The sequence below is a fragment of the Spermophilus citellus genome (assembly GCF_964194105.1).
Source record: "Spermophilus citellus genome assembly, chromosome: 5".
Lineage (NCBI taxonomy): Eukaryota > Metazoa > Chordata > Mammalia > Rodentia > Sciuridae > Spermophilus > Spermophilus citellus.
In genome coordinates, this window is record NC_138186.1 from 9,597,561 (window position 1) to 9,617,872 (window position 20,312).

The following is a 20,312-nucleotide window of genomic DNA, read 5'->3' on the forward strand; positions in this document are numbered from 1 at the left end:
CTAGTATTTTGAGACTGCCATGCCTAAGGTACCCACTGGTGCTAATATTCTAGAAGTCTGAACATTATTTAGTTTCTATACAGAGAGACAAGCAGGCTTAGTGTATAACATGGGCACCTGTTAAAAAGATCTTTTTTGGGTGTGTGGTACTGCAGATTGAACCCACGACTTTGTGTGCCTGTGAGGCGAGCATGCTACCAACAGAGCTATATTCCCAGCCCCCCTCATTCATATTCTGATGTCTTAAAATTTCTAGGTTGGGACCTACTACTCCCATGCCTTAGGCATATAATAAATTCTCTGTGTGTTTTTCCTGTTTTAAAAAGTTTCTAACTCAATAATACTTAGCACTTAGTAGGTACTCAATAAATGTGTGAAATGAATAAATGAGTTAATTCCTAGAAACTGACAGAAGACTGGCTTAGTATAGGTAGAGTAGAAAACAAATCTCCCTGCCTCCCAGCTTTCCTAAGTTATCAGTTACACACACACTGCCACATTCTCTGTTCCACAGAGCATTTCCTAAAGCAGATGAGCACACACTGGTGTGTGGGGGGCGTCAGGGTCCAGCAGAGCAGGCGAGCAGTCATGAAGGACTCTGCAGCTGAGACTTGTCCCTGCTGGGGCCTAGACCCCCCAGAAGGCCCCACCCCAGCGGTGTCAGCTTTCACTCCTTTCCCCTCTCACCCTCCCTTCCCTCTCACCCTCCCTCCCCTCTCACCACTCCGTTTCAGGCCTTTACCCAATTTTTACTTTTCATCTCCTTGTGTGCATTATAAAATTTTTACCTACTATCGATTCCAGCCCAAAAACACAGGTGAGAGAATAACTAAGTGGAGTAGTCTCAGAGCAAATGTCGTAATCATTTTCAAATCTTCCATGTAGAACCAAATTACATACCAACTTCGATGTTATTGCTCATTTCTTTTAACTGAATAAAAATGGCTTAAATGACGATAACTAGGATGATACCTATGTTTGCTTTAAATTCTTTATTATCCTGAATATAAAAGACAGAAGTCCTCTAGGATATAACAGAGTTCTTTATGTGGAAACATTATTTTTTTACAAGTGAAAAAATAAATACCTCTTGGAATAAAGGCTTATAATGCTAATATGTGCCATAAAAAAGTAGAGTTTTAATATTTGACAAAATGTCTGTGCAAAGAAACAAATGCATAAACACATTACTGCTACATTAAGGCAATATGAAAAGTATACTCAGAAATCTCAGTAAAGTGACAGTGTAGTTCCTAGCTTTAACTCAGCTAGTATTGCACCCGATAAGGTCACGTAGTTTTCCTGACATCCTTGAAAACCTGCTAACTAACCAGCTTCCAAAATGCCCAGTGGGAGTGAAAAATATGTCTAAGAATAGAGAAACCAAAGAACCCCATGGCGGGATCCACCCAAAGAGAATCTAAACACTTACTTAAAAGCACATATCCAAACAAAAAAAAAAAAAAACCAATAAAACAAAACAAAACCCCGCTACACCACACAACAAGGAGGCAGTATCTGGAAATGTGTGATAAGGCTGAGGACCTCGGATCATTCGAGCACAGCAATACCCATGGGTGAAGCTGGTGGCGAGGGCCCAGGAGTGAAGACGGGACCTCGCGGGTGCCAGGGCGCGGCGTGGGTGAGCCAGGCTTCCCTGTCCAGGAAAGCGCTCTCCCTTCCCAATCTTAAAATGTCCCACCAATCCAAAGCCCAAGGAGTGCTTGACTGTGCCAGAGGCCCTCCAACCAAACTGGCAGCATCTATACCAAAGGCCTGGGCACAGCGGGCAGGGAAGGGAAAGAACGGAGCTGCTCCTGGCTGTCTGTTGCCCCGTCCCATTGAAACCTGCACCTCGGCTGCCAAACTGTCTGGAGTCACGGGATGGACTCTGAGACCTGCCTGCATCCCAGTCATTCTTGAACAAGTCATAAAAACAGAAATGACATATAATGACAACTATTTAAGAAAATGTTCCTATTAAAAATGTTCCGCTCTCCATGACCTTACAAAAAGAACCAAGTAAATTCGTAAAACTAATTCTGACAAAGCCTGCCGCAGGTGGGAGCCTCCCTCGGGATGCACCGCGGAGACTTAGGAGGTCATTTGTACCCACTTCTTGGCTACGCTGCCACCTAACTGACACAGAAGACCTTACCTATTCCTTTACTTGATCATAAAAAAACGCAAGACAAAGAATGTGTCCACGTTCCAGAGTCTTCCAGGCCCCCACCCCGGGGGGTGTTGGTTCTGCACACAGATGTGGTTTTGGAGTGAGAACTTGTGTTCCTGTTTTTCTTCTTTTTTCTTTGTTTTTTCAATGCGCATGGCAGATGGGGTTGGGAGTGGGGTTCTCTCCACAGTTGTCCTTCTTATAGTTTACAATAGTGCAGTTCGTGGAAATATGGCGTGTCGATGGATACAGGACAGGCTAGATGACGGTGAGGTTGAGGAGGCTGGTGTGCGTGGGCAGGTAGACGTGCTGCACGTGCTCCACGTGGGATCTGCAGACTGGGCACGACTGGAGAGACAAGAGCACTGGTTAGACGCCTCTGCAGGGCCTGGGTGCCCGCCCTGGACCTGCTGCCTGCAGTGCTCTGAGTGAGTTGTGACCAAGGTGACCTCTGAGCCTTCAACTGCAGAGGTCTTTCAGCTAAACTCTACACGGGCACACTGAGCCAAGGGTGTGGCCCCTCCAAGAGTAGAGGATGACACCTCATGTAAGAGGCCCTATGCAGAGTGGCCCTGGACCACCATGACCAGGTGGATGCCCACGAGGCTGGGAACGCGGCTCTGTCTGCTCGCAGGTAGCAGCTCTATGTTCCTAGGGTCCTCAGCAAGGACATGCCCTTCACCAGCACTAAGGCAGACTTGGGTACAAGGGTCAGAATGTGGCAAAAAAAGGCCAGTACATGGCTGCGCCTGGGAAAATAACTCATGGTCGCAGCATGACCACTCTCAGGAAGGACACCATGGTCCTGTGGACTTGGTTTCCAGCCCTTTAGGAACTTGGAAGCAGCTTCCAAAGGACGAGGTGACAGTTAGGGCTAGGCCACATAAACCCACAGTGATCTTCAGCTGACACTTCTGAGCAAGAGAACCAAGTAAAAAAGTTAAGAGGAAATGTAGAAAAGAACAAAAACATGCTATGTGAGCACCTTTCATTTTTTGTATTAATATCAAAATGAGTTAGAGCCCATCCAAGAAGGCCCTAGAGACATCGGCAGTAATCAGAGTGAATTCATCACATTAATCAGAATGGTACTCCACCCGGGGCAATGGAAGGTTGGCAATGACTGCACTGTCCTAGCATTCTTCTGAAGTACAAGGCGAGTAAGAAGACCGTCCCCCGGGGTCAGCCGGCCCCAGGAGCACGCAGCAGTGGAGGAGGCCTGCGTTCTAGGCTGGATTTAGCCACCAACTAGGTGCCAGATCTGAAGACCACCTTAGGAATCTGGACCTCATTTCCAGAACTTGAAACGAGCCTGCGATTTAGAGCAATTCTGTCGGTGAAAACAGCATGCTATACCCTCAGGCACCAAGCACAGCTACCTTTCCAGGCAGAAGTGGCATTCGCTGCACTGGCCAGCCCCTGGTGGGCACGCACTCACCACACAGGGCTGTGCCAAGGCAGGCCAGGCCAGCCCCTCACCTGCAGCTGGGCGGCGCAGCTCTCGCAGCACACAGTGTGGCCGCAGGGGCAGAAGGTGGAGTCGATGTCCTCCTCGCAGCACACCATGCACAGCATGGCTTCCTTGAGCTTGCGCAGCTTCTCCTGCAGCGCCCGGGTCTGCTGGCAGCTGAAGCCCTCGCAGCTGCTGCAGTTCATGCTGCTATCTGAGGACTTCAGGGGAGAGCTGGGGGGGCTCTGGTCACTCCTGGAAATGAGGTCCACAACGCCGGCGTTGTACAGAGCCCTCCTGGCGTGGTCGTATACCTCCTTGGATGTTCTTTTAATATCGAAGACATACTTCTTGCCGAGGTTAATGTTTTCGTTGAGAAACAGAGATGCCAAGTGGCCCTTCAAGTCACGACTGTACTGCATCATGACGGCGCTGGTCACTGTGTCACACCTGCGAGGAGAGATGGAACATCTGCTTTAATGCCCAAGAGCCAGGGCAGATCCATAAGTCAGACCTCCTGACACTGCTGCCAATATGAAGGTGGTGTCCACAGACATTTGGCGCAGGCCTGGGAGCAGGCTCTTCCCTGGCTGTGCGTGCCAAACAGCCCAACGACTCCACCTCTGTACTGTTCAAGTCCCTCCTATGAAGTACCCAGCAATACGGAGCAGTGACCCTCTGCTCTGTCTCCAGGGCATGAGCTGAAGTCTACAGCAGCTTGAGGAAGAGAAAGGACATTTGTCTTTGAAGCGTTTGCTTTTGTGTTTAAAATGCCGACAATTTGTCCATTCTGCTCCACAATCTGTAGGTCTATTTTAAAATAAAATATTTTAAGGTTTTCTACCAATTAATTTTTTTGGCTTCACTTTTCCAGATATTTTAGTCCAATCACAACTCGGCTTCAAAATACCCTTTAGAATGAGGGGATCAATATTGTTATTAAAAAATCCTCAGTGTGTCTGTAGTGAAGATTCCGGGCAGGACCTCTCCCGGGAGGGCAAGATGACCTGTCATCCTTCTGCCAAGAAAGGGCAAAGCTGTAGCAGAACAGGCCCAGCTGCCCAGGGCCCCTCAGGAGAGGGGTGGGTAGGAGAGGAAGGTGAGAGAAGCAGGAGAAGCTGCGCAGCCCACGTGGATGCACTTTCTGTGGGGAAATGGAACTATGTTGATAAGGACTCCAGTCACTCCATTGTGACTGTGACTACAGAGACAAGATGTCCCAAAGCATTCCCACTTCTTCGATTTGTACAAGATGAAACCACAGAAAGCCACATGTCACCTAACGTTCCCGAGGCACAGAGCCAGCTCTCGAGTGCCCCGTGGTACGTGCCTGTAGAACGCATGCGTCTCGGTGATTGCTCGATAGAGCCCACTGGCCGCCCTGGTGCTGATCATTTTAAACAGGAGCACGATGCTGTTCCCAGACTCCTTGGTGACTGTCAAGTACACGTTCTTTCCTGACTGGGTAGCCATCTGCACCACAGGGTAAGCTATCCTAAGAGACAGGAAGACAGAGTGAGCAGGCCCAGGAGGAGCCTCAGGAGGGTCCCCATTTGCCTACGACGCAGCAGGAAAATCAGACATTCAATCTGGAACAACACCATAACCTTTGTTCCCAACACCCAGGCAGGCCGGAAAGCAGTCCCGCAATGTGAAATACTGGAGCAGGTTTTGGGTGTGGGACTGAAAGAGATTTTCATGGCAGTGAACTTATTTGAAAAACACTAACTACCACATAAACACACTGTGGGTCAACACCAATTAAATGGCCATTAAGACCCGAGTAATTAATGTGAGACCCCAATGGAACATCTCCTTCCTCAGAGAGGACTGCCTGCCTCGCCCCCCCCCCCCCATCTCCTGATTTCATGTCGAGAGCTGCAATGCGCACAGATGCCTGGTTACCTATTAATGGGGCTGAAGTCTTCCTTGCAGACTGAGATTCCCTCGGGTCCCACCCCAATGAGGAGCTTCTGCCCTTCGCTGTCCCTCACAGCGTGCCACTCTATGCCGTAGTTCTCCATGGCAGACACGATCTGCAGAACCTGGTACTCGGCCGAAGCCTGGCTGGTGCCCTCCAGCTCCTTGTGCTTTGCCACGATGCTGCAGAACAAGAGAAGGTGGGGTTACCCAGAGCAACACATCCAAAGACCAACCTGCACAGTCTTCACTAGTAAGGACATGTCGTCGTCATCTGTGAGTCACAAAACCATCAACTACATACTATTGATGTTTCATTTATTTAGCAAAATTACCACATAAAATACTTCTAAGACACTGTTCAAGATGGAATCCATCATCTGTTCAGTCGAGAACACTTTAGGGGATGTTGGATAAGGATGAATTGAAAGATTTATGGAAAATCTCTAAAAACATACATAAGAAGAGTTTATGTGTGGACCTCCTCATGCCTTTGTCTAACATACTTCATAAGCTTCACTAGACTCTGGCATTATAAGGATCATCTGCAACTGAGAAAATGAGTGCTATCGCCTCTTTGTCACAGGCCCTTGGTGGTCCTGCCTCCTCACACCCTTGAGTGTGGGCTGGATTCACAACTGGCTGCTAGTGAACAGAATACGGAGAACTTATGAAATGTGACTCACTCTGAGATCAGCCCTCCCTGAGCTCAGGGGGCAAGGGAGGGAGGCTGGCCAGCACACCACAGGGGCTGCCTGGAAGTGGGTCCTCCCTCAGCTGAGCCTTCACAGGACCAAACTCCAGCAGCCTGAAGGCAGCCCATGAGAGCTCAGGACCCCTGGGACCCAGGGGGGCCATGGCTACATTCCCAAACTGGACCCTCTCAGTCACAGAGATAATGCTGTTGTTTTAAGCCACCAAGTTTGGGGGTCCCTTGTCATGCAGGAATAGGTAACTAAGATGCCCATTAAGACTCTTGATCTCATTCTTGCAGGGATGAAGAAAACACCAATACACATGATAGACTTTTCATTGTAGGAGACCTAAGTTCTTAAAAAGCCAGATGTTTAAGAAATTCTCATTATGTATAACATTTCATATAAAGGCATTTGTTTGTATAAACTGTTTTGTGTTTGTAAATTTCTGAAAGAAACAGCTAATGAATCTTCTCAAGACACCTGGCTAGAATGTGCAATGCCCCCACCTCACAAATGAGCTGCACCACAGGTTCTCTCTTCCCGGACATTCTTGTCAAGTTGAGAGCCTGGGCCCTCCGCGCTGGCCCGGGCAGCCTCACCTGTTCAAGGCAGCACTGGAGAGCTCCTTGGCACATAGCTCCTCGTAGTTATACTTGGCAGTGTTCTGATTATAGTCCCCAAACTTGGTCTGGGCCAGGAGGGCACTGAGTTCCACAGCCTGCTCTGGGGAACACTGGAGGTGGCCTGCCAAGAGCGACTCCTTGATGTGCAGGAAAAAGATGTGCCTGTAAGGAAGGTTCAAACGAGGTCAGACTGCGGAATCACTGGACATCAAACCCAACCTGCTGGGCAGGGGCGCGGCTGAGCGGTGCAGCACTTGCCTGGCAAGTAGGAGGCCCTGGGCTCCATCCCCAGTACCACAGAAAACAGACACAAGGACAAATACAACCTGCGGAGCAATTACACAGTCAAGTACTCGCCTTTTAAGGAAAGAAAACATCAATTTAGAAAAATCACAGTGAATACACTTACCATGATAAACCCTTTTTTAATCATGAACATTAAGACAAAATAACATTAAGACAAACTTTCTCTGGAATAAAAATTGTGACCCAAACAGGACATTTAACAAAGACAAGTTCAGTAGCAGTCAGGTCACAACATGTAAAATACTCATACACCAGTTTCTGTACTGTTTTAAAATAAAGAATCTTCATCAGAAAAACTATCTTGAAATGAATTCTGATACAATCTTAAGGAACTTTTAAAGAAGAATGAGCCTCGGCTCACTCACACAACCCTCATTTCCAAGAATCACACCTGCCCCTCAGATTTCACCTGGGAAGTTCATTAGCATCTCAAGTTCGGCTCCTTGGAAACCAAGCTCCTCTTCCTTCCAGTAGGTCCAGATTCACATTTACCCAGCCTCCCACCTCCACCTATCTAATGGCCTCTGAGAGCCCTTTAGACAAGTTCCATCACCCATCGTCCCTTGTGCCTCCTCAGCCATCAGTCCTGTTCACAGCTCTCAACCACAGAGCTTCCCACCCTCCCGGCTCCCTCCTCCAGACTCTGCCAGCCCCCCTTGCAGGCTGCCATTTCTCTGCTCTGATCCTTCAAGGGGTCCCCACTGTCTGCTAAGGAAGCACCATAGTGGCCTGAAACCCAGTCTTCTCTGCTGTCCCCAGCTTTCCAGCCACAGATGTTATCATGTCCTCCAGCAGCTATGCCCAGGAAAGGGACAATTCCTGTGCTTAGGAACCCTGGTCTTGCTGTTCCCTCTGTCCTGATGGCTGCTCTTCCTGGGTACCTGGGGTCGATGTTGGATATACACCATCTCTTCCTGTCACAGGGCAGGGTGTATCGTAACTGTTGGCGGGATTTAGACAGCTGCACGAAGTTGACTTCAAAGAGCTCCATAGGCACAGGTACAGCTGCAGGTATCTGTGATTATTTGATGTCCCAACCTTAGTTTTGTTCTGTTTGAGCCTGGCCTAACTGTGCACGATACCAGTCTACATGATCAAAAGGCTTGTCCATCACACTTACAAAGTTCTGGAGAAATTAAGATTACAAACTCCTGGGAAATTAAAATTTTATTCATATTGCCCAAAATTCTGAAAAGAGTCTCTACGCTTTCACAGAAAAGGTTGGCCTAAGTTACAAAATTTGTCCCCAGCAATGTGGCACCCTAACCTTACTTAGATGACTTGTGGTTGCCTCTGAAAAGTGCTTAAATGCCACAAACCCCTCCCATTAATAAGTGAGTCATGGCCGCTGGTAATGCTTAGGCACCAGGTAAGCTCAGTCCCTCCTCCACCAAGGGTGACAGCCTTCCTCCAGACCCACGCTGTCTGCTCATACACGCCACCTGTGCAAGACATTCCAGGCAGAGGAAGAGGAGGAAAGAGAACTTCAAACATGAGGAGCCCCAAGATGTCAGGTTGACAGAGCCACCATCTGCCTTAACATTCAAATCCAATCTTTCGTGCCTTTAATAATGATAACAAAATATTTAAGATGATCACACTCTGCCAAGTACTGCAGTTTTCTCCTTATTCAAAGCCCTCGTAAGACACCACAGTAAGAATGCACAACAGCACTGAAAGAGGGTAAACATGGTTTTTATTAACCCAAACATCTGTTAGTCTTTAAAGTATTTCTGACATACTGCTACACTGAGAAGGGCCCCTGCTGAGGCAAAGAAATCACACACAAAACCCCCCAAAACCTGGCTTTAAAATAGCGGGTCCCAGCATTCCCACAAAACCCTGAGTCACAGCACAGCTCCAGCCCTCGGAGGCCTTTCAGATGGCCCTGGGTAGACTTCATCTTGCTAACATACCTGTCTGTCCATCAGGGAGTGCTTTTAGGAAACTACTGGCTGAATGTAGGTTCAAGAAAAAATTATGTGAGAAAAGATTTGAAGGTTAGCACTGCCAACCAAGTCTTCTCAATCAATCACGGCTTTCGTAAAGGCCTCTTTGAACTTATTTTCCTGGTATAAAATTAGAAACTACTTCCTGTCTTATGAAGTAGGAAGTATAGCCTGCAAAAGGAGAGTTTCAAACTTGATTCCATTTCTTTTTCTAAACTACCCATGCCTACTTCTAGAGAGACTGCCAAGTCAGAGGCAAGGCAGCAGTAAGTGACCAGATATCAACAGGGCAGCAGCCTGACAGGAATGCTGGTCCTTTCTCGTATATGGGTCAGAAATAGACAAAGGTGGGGGCGGCGGGGTTTCCTACACAGTCCAGGCTGCATGTGAGCACACCTGGTAAGCACAAAAGCCCTCCTTGCTGTCTACAGCCTTTCTACCTGGCCCTTCCTGCATCTTGCCTTTCATAGCTGCAAAGCCACCTTTTCATCAGATGTGTCACGCCCTCCCTTTGCCCTCTCCTTTTTTTTTTTTTTTTTTTTTTTTGGTGAACTGGGTGAAAGGTTACCAATAACATCAAAACAAGCAGATGCAGTCAAAGAAGTCATGCCTGCAGTGATTTTTTTTTTAAACAAAAGACTGAAAGTGATGACATGTTTATTCAACATAGAGAACATCCTAGACCACAACAGAAAGAAAGCCTCTGAGAAGAGACAATGTTCTTCGACACAAGCAAGCACATGTAAACATGTCCTGTGAATATAGAAGCTCAATTGCATTTTAAAAATTTTCTTGGGGTTCTACTTTGAAATTCAAAGTAATTCAGTAAGTTTTACTAGTCACTAAGAAAATGGATATTTTCAATATATGGCCCACATTTCGGAGCCCAGGGTGAAACATTCTGGCTAATCCATGCCTGGCATCATGTTTAAAATGAATTCACTCTTCTCCAGCATTATGGAAGGTTGGTGGGGTGAATATAAAGATATGTTCGATTTTAATTTCAAGGATCATACAGTGTTATGTTTTTATTTCAAATAACTGTAAATTGCCTCCTTTTAAAATTAATGCCTTTGATAGTGTTAAGAAATAAAGTTAAAACATTTATCTTTCAAGAGTGTCTAACCAGAGAACTCTGCTGCGAACACTGGCTATCCCTACAGCAATCACCAGGTCCCCAGAGCAGAGCTTTCTTTCTTTTTTTTTTTTAAAGAGACAGTGAGAGACAAGTGAGAGAGAGAGGGAGAGAGAGAGAATTTTAATATTTATTTTTTAGTATTCGGCAGACACAACATCTTTGTTTGTATGTGGTGCTGAGGATCGAACCCGGGCTGCGCGCATGCCAGACGAACGCGCTACCGCTTGAGCCACATCCCCAGCCCAGAGCAGAGCTTTCTACAACCCAATTGGGACTCTGCGTGTGCTGGGGCCGAGGCTACTCTGAGGCCACTCTGTTCCACCCTCTAGTTATCTTACAGCATTCTAAAGAGCTCCTCGGGACAAGTATAAAATAATCACATCCAGGCGCATTATTACACTCAGAATTAAGTAACTAACCAAAAACTTCTTTAAAAGAGGCTAGGTAGCTATCTTTAAAAGCTCAGTTACCAGTAACTGAACTGTATTTCTCCCTGATAACCACCACTGACCCTGGCTATGTCCAGACTGTCCCTCTCTCAGTCAGACCCCACCGCAATCCCACCTCCCACACCCCCGTCCAATGACTCACTTAACCACATCAGTTTATTTTACACCAAACTCTAACTGCCAAGTTATATTTTTAAATTATTAAATCAAAACAGAATTGCTATGAGTTTTTTTTTTTTCATTTTCTACTTAGAACAGAACAGAAATCAGTTCAAGATGGATCTCAGGCCTGCACGTAGAAGCCCAACTGTAATGCTATGAGAGCTAAGCATAAGAGAATCTTCATGACTCGGGGATGGCAAAGGTTTCTTAGGACATGTCAGCAAACATCACAGAAGAGAAAAAAATGGGTAAATTAGACTTCATCCAAGTTAAAAACTCCTACTCACCAAAAGGCATAGGAAAATAGGCAAGCCACAGAGAAGACATATTTTTAAAAGTTATAGACTGATTGAGAACACATAAAGAAATTGTACATTTTGAAAATAAAAGCCAACAATAAGAATGGGTACATGACTTGAATAGATATGTCACAAAGGAAGACTTAGGATAGGCAAATAAGTACATGAAAATGATTAACATCAGTAATCAGAGAAATGCAAATTAGAACTACAGCACTCTACCACTACCTGCTCAGGGAAAGGCTGGCCGTTACATATAAAACCAAACAATTACCTCCTCTATGACCCAGCTACTCTGTTCTTAGGTATTTATTCAAGAGAAATGAAAACACATGTGTCTACAAAAAATAACTTGTACTAGAATGTTCATAGCAGCTTTGCTCATGGAAAACAGGTGTTCATCAATAGGAGTATGGATCAACAAACAGTAGCACATTTGTAAAACGGAGTACCATCCACCAATAAAAAGGGACGATCTGCTGATACACACATCAATATTGACAGATCTAAAAGAATATATGATGAACAAAAGACCGAGACACAGGAGCACACACTGGGCTGGGGAAGCCGCTCAGTGGCAGAGAGCCTGCCTGGCCCGCGTGAGGTCCTGGGTTCAATCCCCAGAACTGCAATAGAAAAATAAATATACAAAAATAAATCCAAAACAGCATTAAAATACCCTTAGTTTTATCTGTCAAAACTTAATAAGCAGTATTATTAGGATTTATATACTTCATGCAAATTTTGCATCAAAAGAAAAAAGAACTATCTGCAAACAGGGAGTGCTAGTCCATGAAAGTCATGTACTCAGGAGAAAGTATACTTATAACAACTTATTTTGACAATGCATCAAAAAGATGGATGGATGGGTAGAAGAACAAAAAAAAAAAAAGAAAAGAAAAGAAAAAAAGGATACATACACAATAAGGCATGCATAGTAAACTTAATAGTAGAGTCTAGGCCGGACTGTATGAATGTCGGTTGGGAAGGCCTTCGTATGCTTGAAATTTTTCATGAAAAGAGGCTGAGAAAACCCTAGCTGGGTCAAGATTCAGAACTCCACCTCTGTTCTCCATGAGTAAATCATTACCACATACTGACCAAGTTATCTCTCTACTCATTCGTAAGGAGATTCTTCTCAAAGTCCAAAATACAAAGCCAGATGACTGAGGTGTGTGCTCTTCCTCTGGCCCTGCAGCCGTGAAGAGTGCAGAGCGGCCACAGGGCACTGCCAACTTCAAGGCCAATTACAGCCCCACTAGAAGAGGACCACCACTGGAAAGCATCAAACCTGCACTTCTGGAAACCACTTACTCTCTCGCAGTAAGTCCCTGCCAGGCACCAGTCCAGGCAGTCCAGCAAGCTCTGGCTGCCACCTCCTTCCCTAGGCTGGTCAGGAGAGTGCTCTTCCACAGTGCAGGGCCAGCCAAGGGGCTTTCAGAACCCATCACCTCTTCAATGCCTTTGGATCATGAGTTACTTGCCAGGTCCTGTTGCTGGTATGGAAGAGGGCTGAGACCAGGCTGCAAGAGGACAGCAGAGAAACAGTCCATCTGCTATTCCTGCCACTGCCCCACGTGGGTCACCTTGAGTCTGACTAAGTGCCTTCTAAGTAATTAGATTTTAATTTAAATGCCTTTTAAGAAAGCTATTTGACTACTTCATGCTAACACATAAATATCAGAAATTCAAAGAGACCGAAGGTGTCCAGATGGAATTCTTTGACTAAATAACTACCATGTAATAATGCAAACATCCTACACAGTCTTAGTAAAAAGAAAAAACTGAATGGGTAAGCCAGAATACGGAAATCCAATCCATACTTTCTTTGGAAATATACACATGTCAGATTTTACCAATTTTACTTTTCTGGGGCCTGTTTTGTGTCTGGGAATGCAAAAAAAAAAAAAAGTGAGAGAGAAAGAAAAAAAAGTGCTATCTACTTTTAGGTACATGGGTGATACAAGAGCATAAACGACACCTTTATAGTATATACACATTGCTGCAACTGCTTCTTACAGAACTGACCCACCCATATCACAGTGAATTATGTAAGCATCTTTTACCAACAGACAAGTTAGGAAAGGCTCCAGCATGATTTACAGGCACTAGCTGGAGCCAATCAGACTCTGCTCTGAACTGGATTGAAGTCATCACTTTCATATCTGCCCACAGTTGTCACATGGCATTTTCTCTGGGTTCCATGATGCCATCTTTCCTAGATTTCTATATGTCTATGTGATTTTTTGTGTGTTGGAAGACAGGAAAAAAAGTTGAATTAATAAGTAGTTAAGACTATAAATTGGCTGAAATTAGATAAAGTAAGGCTGTAGCTTAAAATCATCTGAGCCAGGCACCTCGGCACACCCCTACAGCCCCAGCCGCTCTGGAGGCTGAGGCAGGAGGACTGCTTGAGCCCAGCTGGGGCAACACAGGGAAAGAAACCCCATGTCTTACAAAGAATATAGAAAACAGAAACAAAACTATTGAACATCAGAAAAGGTCCAGGGGAATGGCTGTCCATTTTAGATTAGGAACTAACAGCCAATAAACTGGTCTACTGGAATATGGTGGAGGGGGCCAAAGAGGAAGGCAAGGAATGCCATCACTAAACAGAAAGAAATACCACGTGACATTTTTTAATGGTGACATTTCCTTTAACTATTCTTTTTTCTATTTACAGAAGCAAACAAAAACATTACAGTATCTATAAGAAACTTTGTGTTGGTTAACCCCATTTTTATTTCTAAATTCTAAATTCACTGATTGAACAATTGTCTTATAAATCAGCACCTGCTAGACTCTGGAGATGCAATGTTGATCAATGTCAATGGAATTTAGATTATCAGAGTGACTGACAATAAACAACTGTCATGTAAGTAAACTGGGTGTTATAAGCTCCTGAATGCCACAAAGGAAAGACTCAGGATGTCTGGGGGGTGTGTAGTCTCCTGGGAGCTGCAGCACTGATGGCTGCGCTGGGGCCAGAATGTCAGGAGGGACTGAACAGGGGACTCGTCAACCTTGACACAGCTGGCATCACTGAAGTCTTGAAGAACTGCAATGTCCAGGACTAGAGTGCGTCCCTGAACACTCAGATGAAGCACATACCTCTCTAATTTCTGGATCTGAAAATGTTGGCAAAATTCACTCAGAATAGTTATGAATAAATGAAAGAAAGCCTTTGAAGAGCAAAAATTTCCACGATGGTTATAATTTCAGATCTACTTCCAGAATACATTAATTCGCTTCACTTTTTGTTTAAATCAACAGCACCACAAACATCTGCTGAAAAGACCTGCTGTCTCCATCTCTGAATGGTGCCAGCTAGTCTGAACAGGACTCTCCTTTTACTTTTGAGGCAAATAACCATATGGGTAGGACCACATCTAAATTGAGGCCAAATCAGAGACCAGATTAACCCTGCCCGCCAAGCCAAGCCAATACCAGATATGTTTTCTCTGTCTTCAAAGGAATATACTTAGGAAAACATTAAGAAAATAATACAGATGAAGCAGAAGCAAAGTGGGGAAGCTATGGTGAGGAGGCATTCAGAGACTATCTGTTCTTGGGCTTTCAGCAGGGCTCAGGCCTGGTGGTTAATGACACAGTGGGACCCAGAACACAGGGCTTCTGCCTAGGTCCCAGGGCTCTCCCTGATAAGCAGGCCATCCTGCTTGTTACTATAATCTGATGTGGACTAGTATGTTAACCCTGAGCAGGCTACTTAATTGTCCACAAAGGACAACTAAGCCAGAATATTTCAGAACCATTTAATAAACTGTCCAGCCGCTTTCGGTATACTAAATGCACCCTCATGACTTGACTTAGTAAAAAAATCAACTCTAATAACTGGATTGTTACAGCTGCATTTACTCAATACATAAGCACATCAATTATATTTTCACAGAGTTTTATAACAAAAGCTGGAATATCAAAAAGCTTATCAACAAGCTTTATTTTGCTAAAATATCATTAAGGGAAAATAAGTGTTTTTGTTCTTCAGTATCATGCATGTAAAAACAATGCTAATTGTAAACTGGACCTAGTACAACTTCTGCTGCCCTAATTAAAAGGTACAAATGGTGATTACAAATCACTTTATCAAGTTATTAAAGCAGAATGTGATATAAACCTCAGGTGGCATTTTATTAGAGATTTGTATTTTAGCCAATCCTACACACACACGCACACAAGCAAAATTCACTAATATATTAAAGAGCAAATTGAAAGTTTATATCACACTAACCTTTCAATAGGATTTGAAAAAGGAAATAAAATAAATTAAAATTACCCAGTCAAACTAGCTAGACATACTCTTTGAGTGCTATTAGCTATAAATCTCAAGAGTCAAAGTCAATTGAGTCAAGAAAAGAAAAATCAAGAGAGGAAATTTGATTCAAGTTCTAATTCATAAAATGTCTCTTTCTTGCATGAATAAAATGGATTTGATCATTGTACTGACCCAATTACAGGAAAGACCTAGTAGAGACCACCTAGTACTTAATTATACAGTATGAATGCTTTCATAGTACAAATGTATTATGCTATTATCACTTCCGTTGTTTAAATAAAGTATCTGGTCCTCCGAGTTTCTGCAGATATAAAAACTCAATTTGTGTCATCAAAATAGGGTCATATGGAGACCCTGAAGTAATTGCAAAATCAAAATATGACCATACAATAAAAAATCCAATGTTTTGTTGAATTTTTTTTAACTCAACTGCAAGTCATGAAGTGTAAAGTACAAGCTTTCATCAATTAGCTTTATATAAAAAAATTCTGATTAATAAAGACAACTAAAATATTGTTAAACACGGAATGACTTGAATATTTTGTGAGATATTTTAAGAAGCACTAAGAATTCAAAATGCTAGCTTTCTTCAGAAAGTGAATTAAAGATTTCGTCGATCTTTAAAGCTCCATAGCAAGGCAAAGAAGAGATTTCAAATTCAAATGAATAATTATAAAACATTTCTATCAGTTCTTTGGTAAACAAACAAACAAACAAACAAAAAACGACATGTTAAAAACTCCTAGGGGATTTTGCTCACTCATCATTATTCAAAATTCTCAGAATCACATTTTTCACATGCATGGCAGATTTCCAAGTCAAAGGATTATGAAAAACACTGGTGCTTAGATCCAAAGTTTGCTACATTTTTGAAGGCAGTCATTTTCTTTTACTTGACATGCTGCTGTAAGATTTAAGTCTCTGGCATTTCAGCAGTAAATATTAAACATCACTTTCCTTATTTGGCACATCTTTAAGAAAAAGTATCAGTCCAGAGGGAACACAGTATCTGTTTGAAAAAGGAGTCCTCAGGCTTTAGTCTGCCACTATTGGTGGGGTTATTGTTTTTTTTTTTTTTTTTAACAACAGAGAAATTCAGCAGTCTAAACAACAGACATATTTAATCTATCTGTGGGGTGGAATTCAGTTACAATGGCCTTCAAAGAGTTCTTTTATTAAGTTTTCATAAAACTTAAAAACTTTTAAAATTCTGCACGAAGACAGAGCTCTCTGCTACACACTGTAATCTGATACTAGGCTGAAGAAGTTGACTAAGTTTTAAGTAACCCAAGAGGAACTGTTTCCTGCTTTCAGTTAGAGCTGTCTACAGTGACCTGTAATAACACCACTCAGGCGAGGTTACTATAGGGCATGAGATGCTGCTATCAGGAAGTAAGTCTCAGAGCTGCTTCTTTTTGTTTGTCTGTTAAGATTTCAACCCTTTTCTCCCAGTAAGTTTATAAAGACAACAAAAACAAAACAAGAATTGGAAAATGCACCCAGGCCAACTATGCAGCCCCCTCTTCACCTCAACAAATAGAGTATAATACAGGAAACCAACTTAAGTTATGAGGAACTCAGTCTTCGGTAACACAAATTTGCTGGGGGACATCTCTGGGAGGATGCAATGATCCCTTCTAAAAGGAATCAAAGGTGTATTTGACATTGGTTTACTTTAGCCTCACTTTACCTCGTCTGCTCCTGTAAGATGAGATGAGGTTCCACGAAGAACTTGACTCTCAGCTTAAGCCGGTAGGGCGCTAGCCCATCCATCTGCTGGGAGATCCGGTTTCTCAGATTTAGCCATAAACTTTCACCTTTGCTACCCGTAAACTGCAGTCCAAAATAATCAACTTCTATGATTCCCAATCTCCTGCACACCTAAAACAAAAATGAACGCAGCATAGATGAGCAAATGGTACACAGTTAGAGCAGACCCAAGGGCTGTCTGTATCCAAGGCTGCCCCGTGATTTCTACAAAGTTCAACGGTGCTACAATTCCCCGGGGAAACTGGGGAAACAAAATTCTAAATCTGATGTCGAAACCTAGCTCTGGAATGGAAGCTCGTCCTACTTTGACTATCAACAGCATGATTGACTGCAGTAGAGAAAAAGGAGTCCCCCAAAGTAGCCATGTAGAAAGGCTGAAGGAGGGGCAGCCACAGGGTAGTTTCCCTCTTAATCCGATCTCTGGAATTCCCTCCACCAGCACAATCTGCACAGCTGATTTGGCAGCTTTATTATCTGGACAATTTTAACCATCTGGATTCCAAAAAAAAAAAAAAAAAACAAATTGAGGAAAGACGCCACAAGTGTCAGCTAAGCTTTTTCCAGCTAAGCGGTTTTCCAAACATCTCAGGTCTCCAGGATTTGAAGGCAGGGTGTTTCACAGGGATCAAAGGCTCTGTCTGCCATACCAACCATTCATGCACTGTAGGGCACCTTTCTTCACTCTCACCGAATCACATGCTTGAAGACAACCAAGCAGTAGACAGCCCAAACCTCTCCAAGTCCTCTCTCCCCCGCAAATCCGAAGCAGGTGAACGGGCCATTTGGAGAAGCAGAATGAGACAAGGACCCGGCTTGTCTACCAAGGAAGCCCGGGACCCAAGACTATCTCGAGCCACCCTATCCTGGAACACGAGTGGCGCTGCCAGGCCCTGCGGGGACCCGTGGGCGGCATCACGCGCACACCTGCAGCAGGTGTGCTGGTCCACCTTGTTTGGGGAAAGTAACGGGTTAGGGGACAGGGTGGCAGCTCCCGGCTGTACCCGCGACCCCGGCGCCGGGGTCCCGGGCGTGCGCGTCCTCCGTGCCCCACATGCACGCCCGGCGCGCCCCACGCCCGCCGGGAGGAGGCGGCTCGAGCCGGGCGCCTGGGGCGCGTTCTCCCGGGCCGCCGCTGCAGCGCTGCGGGGCCCCTGGCAGGCACCGGGCGCCTGACACGCTGCGAGGCCCCTCGGCCTCGGGGTGCCGGCCGGGGCCCCCAGTCCTCACCTGGTTGAGACAGTCCTCGCCGTTGGCTTTCGCCTCCACCTCCACCTCCATCAGCACCGCGTCCGGCCTCGTCACATAGCACAGCATGGCTGGGGCCGCTGCCTCCTCTTTGGTGTCGCGGAGCTGCAAGGCTCGAACCCAGTCCCGGGCTCGACCAGGGTTGGCCCTCTCTAGGCTGCAGCCCGGCACACACCGGCCCTGCACCCCGCGGTCGCTGCTCCCGTCCCCGCCACCCCCTCGCCCGCCCAACCGGCTGCTGGCTCCCCGGCCCTTGGCGGCGCCGCACTCCAGCAGCCCAACTGCCTGCGCCGCGACAGGGACTCCTCAGATATAGCGGCCCCGCCCCCTTCGGCTCGCGCCCCCGCCAATCACAGCATCCCTGCCCCTCCTCCGCCGCCCTACCAGCCAATAGCAGCGCCCGCTCGGCTGCAGCCCCGCCTCCCGGCGCCGGCTGAGTTCCCCGGGCCGCCTGGGGAGGTGGCAGCTTGTGGGCGCCGAGAGCTGAGGGAGGAGGGAGGGCCCGGAGCACACCCGCTGCCTCTGCCCGCTGGGCGACGCTGCCCCGAGCGAGCTCTCGTCCTGGGCTCCAGGCGGGGACGCCTCCCTGTCGGCGCTTGAATTTAAGATAATTAAACGCTTCAAGCTGCCACTCTTCTCCAGTAGCGTGGGGTCACTCCAAGAACGCATTTCGGTTGCAAAAGGAGAAAGGAGCAACCCAAAGCCTAAAGAAAACTATTTTCCACCTGGATTATCCACAGTGGATTTTTAGAAGGCAGACTTGTTCTTTAGTTCAGGACTTCCTCATTGAAAAAACAAAATCCGCGTATAAAAGTTTTTGCAGTTGACCAATAAGCCAGGGGTAGCTTAAAGTTTCTTAAATCAACCCTTTCCAAGGGTTTCTATGAACTCCATTTTGCGGAATCAAAACACCTTACTGCGCACTAGGCCTTCTCTCTCTCAGGTTGCCCATCCTATCTCTCATCTCACTCATTCATTAAACATTCACTGAGCTCCTGATACCTTGCCTGTCCCTTCTGTTTGACAGCCGGTTGTTATCCCCATCTTCAAGGTAAGGGGCTCATCTCAGGATCCAACAGTTGGGATAACCGCAGTAGTACCTATTAATAATTAAAGGTCCACAACTCATCACTCATTGACCACCCATTTACCTCTTTGCCAACCTTTTACTTTGCCTACCTATTTGCTTTCTTAATCCTTTTAACCAGAAGATGTGGTTTTCAGCCTTGGACCTTGGAAAATTTACTTCATCTCTCTCAAGCTGCTATGTCAACAGTAAAATGTAGGCCAGACATCTACTCTGCCTTCACCTAGCATTTCTGTGAAGTATATCAAAGATAATAAAGCTCCTAAGAACATTTAAATGCCCCCCGTATATATAAGGAGGACTGTGTCAGTTCTGGCACTGCTGGCTGATGATTTCTGTCCCTTCCCCTTTCCCAAACATCTCTCTCAGTGGCCTTTATTTCTGACTACTCTGGAAGGATATCAGAGCAGAGGGCTACAGGGAGGGAACTTACCATAGTCCTTCACTAAAGCCAACTCTGGGGAAAATTGTTTTGTCGAAGCCCTGCCCCACAATGATGCAGAAAGACGTTGACAATGTCACATCTCTCTTCATGTCTTATGAATATGTGTCACAGTTATTGTGCTGCTACACTACTCCCTGGATGCATTAACTCTTGTTCCTCATTCCCTTAATTCCAGGTCACTAATCTGGGAAATTTATCTGGAAGATAACATTTGGGTCATTGTTATCTAATCTATGCTTAATTCCTAGAAGTTTCAGAACAGGGAAAGGGGACAATATGGAACCCAGTTGTATTGGTTAATATT

The 20,312-nt window shown here is 45.4% G+C and overlaps 1 protein-coding gene across 1 annotated transcript; it reads right to left on the reverse strand.

Annotated features, from left to right (window-relative positions):
- Nucleotides 1-977: 977 nt before the first annotated feature.
- On the reverse strand, nucleotides 978-18,759 carry MYLIP (myosin regulatory light chain interacting protein). Its single transcript, XM_081294444.1, has 7 exons — nucleotides 18,459-18,759; nucleotides 17,152-17,342; nucleotides 6,841-7,026; nucleotides 5,529-5,726; nucleotides 4,954-5,118; nucleotides 3,653-4,073; nucleotides 978-2,521 (listed from the first exon to the last, which is right to left on the reverse strand). The coding sequence occupies exons 1-7, from the start codon at nucleotides 18,543-18,545 to the stop codon at nucleotides 2,432-2,434; spliced, it is 1,338 nt and encodes a 445-aa protein (XP_081150570.1). The 5' UTR covers nucleotides 18,546-18,759; the 3' UTR covers nucleotides 978-2,431.
- Between the last annotated feature and the right edge of the window lie 1,553 nt (nucleotides 18,760-20,312).